Consider the following 7,246-nt stretch of genomic DNA (forward strand, 5'->3'; position numbering starts at 1 on the left):
TGGATAGGCTGTCTCTCTGTGATATTATTAAACAGACTGGTGGATAGGCTGTCTCTCTGTGATATTATTAAACAGACTGGTGGATAGGCTGTCTCTCTGTGATATTATTAAACAGACTGGTGGATAGGCTGTCTCTCTGTGATATTATTAAACAGACTGGTGGATAGGCTGTCTCTCTGTGATATTATTAAACAGACTGGTGGATAGGCTGTCTCTCTGTGATATTATTAAACAGACTGGTGGATAGGCTGTCTCTCTGTGATATTATTAAACAGACTGGTGGATAGGCTGTCTCTGTGATATTATTAAACAGACTGGTGGATAGGCTGTCTCTCTGTGATATTATTAAACAGACTGGTGGATAGGCTGTCTCTCTGTGATATTATTAAACAGACTGGTGGATAGGCTGTCTCTCTGTGATATTATTAAACAGACTGGTGGATAGGCTGTCTCTCTGTGATATTATTAAACAGACTGGTGGATAGGCTGTCTCTCTGTGATATTATTAAACAGACTGGTGGATAGGCTGTCTCTCTGTGATATTATTAAACAGACTGGTGGATAGGCTGTCTCTCTGTGATATTATTAAATAGACTGGTGGATAGGCTGTCTCTCTGTGATATTATTAAACAGACTGGTGGATAGGCTGTCTCTCTGTGATATTATTAAACAGACTGGTGGATAGGCTGTCTCTCTGTGATATTATTAAACAGACTGGTGGATAGGCTGTCTCTCTGTGATATTATTAAACAGACTGGTGGAAAGGCTGTCTCTCTGTGATATTATTAAACAGACTGGTGGATAGGCTGTCTCTCTGTGATATTATTAAACAGACTGGTGGATAGGCTGTCTCTGTGATATTATTAAACAGACTGGTGGATAGGCTGTCTCTCTGTGATATTATTAAACAGACTGGTGGATAGGCTGTCTCTCTGTGATATTATTAAACAGACTGGTGGATAGGCTGTCTCTCTGTGATATTATTAAACAGACTGGTGGATAGGCTGTCTCTCTGTGATATTATTAAACAGACTGGTGGATAGGCTGTCTCTCTGTGATATTATTAAACAGACTGGTGGATAGGCTGTCTCTCTGTGATATTATTAAACAGACTGGTGGATAGGCTGTCTCTCTGTGATATTATTAAACAGACTGGTGGATAGGCTGTCTCTCTGTGATATTATTAAACAGACTGGTGGATAGGCTATCTCTCTGTGATATTATTAAACAGACTGGTGGATAGGCTGCTGTACTAACAGTTATGTACTGTACTGACTCATGTTTCCCTTGCTTGTCTCTAGGGGAGTTTGGGGAGGTGTGTCGGGGCAGGCTGAAGGTCCCAGGAAAGAAGGAGAACTACGTGGCCATCAAGACCCTGAAGAGTGGCTACACGGACAAACAGAGGCGGGACTTCCTGTCGGAGGCTAGCATCATGGGCCAGTTCCAGCACCCCAACATCATCCACCTGGAGGGCATCATCACTGCTTCCTGTCCCGTCATGATCCTCACTGAGTTCATGGAGAACGGAGCGCTTGACTCCTTCCTTAGGGTCAGTCTATATACCATCTCTGAGCCTTCCACACACAGAGAAACGCACACAGACACACACACACACACACAAACACACACACACATACACACACACAGACACACACAAACACACACAGACACACACAAACACACACAGACACACACACACACACACACAGACACACACACACACACACACAGACACACACACACACACACACACAGACACACACAAACACACACAGACACACACAAACACACACAGACACACACAAACACACACACACACACACAACCCCTTCCTTATGGGTCATTATTTCACTGTGTCACTTCTGGTCTCTGACTCTCCCTCAACCCATCCCTCTTACACACATATTGAATTGTTTCTCCCAGATCTCTAACTCTTTCGTCTCTCCTCTGTAGTTGAACGATGGTCAGTTCACTCCCATCCAGCTGGTGGGCATGCTGCGTGGCATCGCGTCGGGCATGAAGTACCTGTCTGAGATGAGCTACGTCCACAGAGACCTGGCCGCCCGCAACATCCTGGTCAACAGTAACCTGGTGTGTAAGGTGTCTGACTTCGGCCTGTCCCGTTTCCTACAGGAAAACTCCTCAGACCCCACCTACACCAGCTCTCTGGTGAGACTACTGCACCCTGTTCTTCCCATTGTGTGTGTGTGCATATGGTAATGGTGTGTGGTTGTTGACTACAGATGGTAATGGTGTGTGGTTGTTGACTATATATGGTAATGGTGTGTGGTTGTTGACTATATATGGTAATGGTGTGTGGTTGTTGACTATATATGGTAATGGTGTGTGGTTGTTGACTACAGATGGTAATGGTGTGTGGTTGTTGACTACAGATGGTAATGGTGTGTGGTTGTTGACTACAGATGGTAATGGTGTGTGGTTGTTGACTATATATGGTAATGGTGTGTGGTTGTTGACTATATATGGTAATGGTGTGTGGTTGTTGACTATATATGGTCATGGTGTGTGGTTGTTGACTACAGATGGTAATGGTGTGTGGTTGTTGACTATATATGGTAATGGTGTGTGGTTGTTGACTATATATGGTAATGGTGTGCGGTTGTTGACTATATATGGTAATGGTGTGTGGTTGTTGACTATATATGGTCCTGGTGTGTGGTTGTTGACTATATATGGTAATGGTGTGTGGTTGTTGACTATATATGGTCATGGTGTGTGGTTGTTGACTACAGATGGTCATGGTGTGTGGTTGTTGACTATATATGGTCATGGTGTGTGGTTGTTGACTATATATGGTCCTGGTGTGTGGTTGTTGACTACAGATGGTCATGGTGTGTGGTTGTTGACTATATATGGTCCTGGTGTGTGGTTGTTGACTACAGATGGTCATGGTGTGTGGTTGTTGACTATATATGGTAATGGTGTGTGGTTGTTGACTACAGATGGTCATGGTGTGTGGTTGTTGACTATATATGGTCATGGCGTGTGGTTGTTGACTCTATATGGTCCTGGCGTGTGGTTGTTGACTATATATGGTCATGGTGTGTGGTTGTTGACTATATATGGTCCTGGTGTGTGGTTGTTGACTATATATGGTCCTGGTGTGTGGTTGTTGACTATATATGGTCATGGTGTGTGGTTGTTGACTATATATGGTCCTGGTGTGTGGTTGTTGACTATATACGGTCCTGGTGTGTGGTTGTTGACTATATACGGTCATGGTGTGTGGTTGTTGACTATATATGGTCCTGGTGTGTGGTTGTTGACTATATATGGTCATGGTGTGTGGTTGTTGACTATATATGGTCCTGGTGTGTGGTTGTTGACTATATATGGTCCTGGTGTGTGGTTGTTGACTATATATGGTCCTGGTGTGTGGTTGTTGACTATATATGGTCATGGTGTGTGGTTGTTGACTATATATGGTCATGGTGTGTGGTTGTTGACTATATATGGTCATGGTGTGTGGTTGTTGACTATATATGGTCATGGTGTGTGGTTGTTGACTATATATGGTCATGGTGTGTGGTTGTTGACTATATATGGTCCTGGTGTGTGGTTGTTGACTATATATGGTCATGGTGTGTGGTTGTTGACTATATATGGTCCTGGTGTGTGGTTGTTGACTATATATGGTCATGGTGTGTGGTTGTTGACTATATATGGTCATGGTGTGTGGTTGTTGACTATATATGGTCCTGGTGTGTGGTTGTTGACTATATATGGTCCTGGTGTGTGGTTGTTGACTATATATGGTCATGGTGTGTGGTTGTTGACTATATATGGTCATGGTGTGTGGTTGTTGACTCCTGTCTTCTATCAGGGTGGTAAGATCCCTATCCGCTGGACCGCCCCAGAGGCCATCGCCTTCAGGAAGTTCACCTCAGCCTCCGACGCCTGGAGCTACGGCATCGTCATGTGGGAGGTCATGTCATTCGGAGAGAGGCCCTACTGGGACATGAGTAACCAGGACGTGATCAACGCCATAGAGCAGGACTACCGCCTACCCCCACCCCCTGACTGCCCCACCCACCTCCACCAGCTGATGCTGGACTGTTGGCAGAAGGAGCGCTCGGCCCGCCCTCGCTTTGCCGCCATCGTCAGCGCCCTGGACAAGCTGATCCGCAACCCTGCCTCGCTCAAGATCATGGCCCAGGAGGGTGCAGGGTGAGTGGGTACAGAGCTATAGGCGAGAGGGCTGGGTGTGGTGGGTGTGTGGAGAGTCAGAGAAGGTTGTGTGGGTTTAAACACAAAGCCTGAGGTAAAGACAGGGAAATGACTGTCTAACCAGCTGGAGTACTGTATGTCCTGTCCCCTAATAGAGCCCCAGTCTCCACTACTTCATTCCTAGAATACAGTCCTGTCTTTCAAAGAGACAGTCTACTGTCTCTCCTCTGTCCTGCTCCTATGTCCTGCTGTGACCTGTCAGGCTCTAGCTGTGCCTATCCTCTCCCCCTCTCCCTCCCCAAATACTGACCTGTCACTCACAGCCTGGCCCATGCCCCCTCCCCTCCAGCAGCCATTGTTGTTGCCTGTCACTTATGCAGCCTTAGATCCCGCCCCTACTCCGTAGACCTGCCTGTGAGGCCCCTGGTGTGTGTGTGACGTGTCTCTGTGTGTGTCCCCTGTCCCCAGGCCCTCCCACCCCCTGCTGGACCAGCGGGCCCCCCCGGCCCCCTCAGCGTGTGGCTCCGTGGGGGAGTGGCTGAGGGCCATCAAGATGGAGCGCTACGAGGACAGCTTCCTCCAGGCTGGATTCACCTCTGTAGACCTGTTGGCCCAGATCACTGCTGAGTGAGTTCACACCTACAACAATGTAGCTGTCTGTCTGTCTGTCTGTCTGTCTGTCTGTCTGTCTGTCTGTCTGTCTGTCTGTCTGTCTGTCTGTCTGTCTGTCTGTCTGTCTGTCTGCCTATCAGTCTGTCTGTCTGTCTGTCTGTCTGTCTGTCTGTCTGTCTGTCTGTCTGTCTGTCTGTCTGTCTGTCTGTCTGTCTGTCTGTCTGTCTGTCTGTCTGCCTATCAGTCTGTCTGTCTGTCTGTCTGTCTGTGTCTGTCTGTCTGTCTGTCTGTCTGCCTATGCGTCTGTCTGTCTGTCTGTCTGTCTGTCTGTCTGTCTGTCTGTCTGTCTGTCTGTCTGTCTGTCTGTCTGTCTGTCTGTCTGCCTATGCGTCAGTCAGTCTGTCTGTCTGTCTGTCTGCCTATGCGTCAGTCTGTCTGTCTGTCTGTCTGTTTATCTAACAGTATGTCCTTCTCCTCAGGGACCTGCTGCGTCTGGGAGTGATCCTGGCTGGACATCAGAGGAAGATCCTGTCTAGCATCCAGACTCTGACCATGACCAAGAGCCCTGGAACCATACGCTTCTAACCCCTGCACAACTCACCTTGACCCTTGACCCAACACAGACACCAGCACGCACACACCACACAGAACATCACACACCCATGGACCTATCCAGCACCCTGTGGTTCTGCACCCACGCAGTTCCTCACCCTGGCACCAGTCCGTTCTTAGACATGAAGTCCATCAGTGTAGTGACAGAGCCTCAATACGAACTTATAATAGATGACCTTCCTACAACCTGTTCAACCTGTCCTTATTGACCACCGAGCGGTCAGTCAGGCCTGGTGCTGGGGTCTGGTGGGAGACTGGCTCACTGGCCAGTTCACCCTCACTACTCCTCTGCTTCACTGCTTCAATGTTTACCTGTGGTCCTAAACACACTGGTGATACCAGTGGAAGCACAGATCAACGCCAACCTAAGGACTACAGCTTTTCTATTGGTGTATTTCATGATGAAGAATATGAACTAGCCAGTAGCGGACTACGCTACTGCAACATGGTGACACTTTCACAAATGTTGTGTCTTGGATTATTCATCCATGTGGATTATACGATGATGTGATAACAGCTCTTTCAATGGACTGGAAAATGTGTGTTTGGACTCTTATCGGATGGATCACGTTTTCCTTTGGTTTCAAAATGCCTTGCCTTTCCTCAGGTGTTATGGGTAATGTAGGCATTTAGACCAGAACAGACTGTAGTCATACAAGCATTCCTCTCCTCATCTTCCTCAGTGACTGTGCATGACTCTCCTGGGTCAGCTGTGTGGGAGGAGAGCAGGATTGAACAGAGAAGTTGGGTTTTTTAGTCCGAGATAGAGATCTCTGTCTGACTACACCTCTGCTCCTCTCAGAAGCTGCAGTACTTCCTGTGTTTCTCTTGGGGTATGGCTGGCTGGGCATTTCCACTTCCTGTTGCTGCTGGACTGGGCAGCTCACTTCCACACACTCAGACTGAAGGAGGTCCCTGACCGTGGTCAACGAGACCAAGAGAACACTGCTTAAGTATTTTCTAATTGGACGACTTGACCTGGACAGACATCAGTCTGGCCTCTCATTACTTGGTTGATATTATTGGTGGTGTGTTTCCGTCTTGCTCGAGTGCCATTTGATCTTCCATGTGAATTGAAATCAAAATGCCTTTTCTATAAAGCGGAAAGCCCTCCCAGGGTGATACAGTTAGATCTACCATTCAAAGTCCCTTCAGATGCCACCAGTTTCACATGTTTATGTTTGGGGAGATTGTGTGCTTCCTTGTTCACTAAAGGATTGTGGGTAAGTGGTCTTCACATTGAGGATCTGTTATGAAAACAGGGACCTATCTTTTATAAAGTTGCCTTTTAAAATATTGTGTAGATAAGTATGTTTTGATTCCCCCATCCTTTCTGTGTGTAATGTGTATTCAGTCCCAATAAAGACACACCAGTGTTTATCACCTAGGACTCCTGCTCCTCATTTAACAGGCAACTGAGCTTGTTATAACACACACATTACACACTCCCTTTAGAGTTCTCAAATGCACACACATTAATGCACACACACACACACACACACACACACACACACACACACACACACACACACACACACACACACACACACACACACACACACACACACACACACACACACATACAAAGTGAAACACAAGTAAGCCCACACACTCTCATGCATACTAAGTGAAGCACCCCAAAAATGGAGTACACACACACATTCACACATATACACAGCCAACTTCAGTATATTATCCATATTCCTGTAATCGTTTTAAGGTGATCCGTTTCTTTGGCAGCTCTTGTTTCAAACATTCCTCCCCACAGATATTGTGACCTCCACAGTGAGGGAGTGGGAGGGGGGTTGTGGTTTGGGAATTGAGCCTACACCCC

General features: G+C 46.9%; 1 protein-coding gene across 1 annotated transcript in view; it reads left to right on the plus strand.

Moving 5' to 3' along the window:
* Positions 1-6,795, plus strand: part of ephb4a (eph receptor B4a) — a 64,870-nt gene extending 58,075 nt beyond the window's left edge. Inside the window, 5 exon segments of the mRNA XM_082958246.1 lie at positions 1,302-1,549; positions 1,954-2,169; positions 3,845-4,188; positions 4,657-4,815; positions 5,280-6,795. Coding sequence (XP_082814372.1) covers positions 1,302-1,549; positions 1,954-2,169; positions 3,845-4,188; positions 4,657-4,815; positions 5,280-5,385 — 1,073 coding nt within the window. The 3' untranslated portion in view covers positions 5,386-6,795.
* Positions 6,796-7,246: the final 451 nt, after the last annotated feature.

The sequence above is a fragment of the Salmo salar genome, chromosome 11, assembly GCF_965601325.2.
Source record: "Salmo salar chromosome 11, fSalSal1, whole genome shotgun sequence".
NCBI classification, from domain to species: domain Eukaryota; kingdom Metazoa; phylum Chordata; class Actinopteri; order Salmoniformes; family Salmonidae; genus Salmo; species Salmo salar.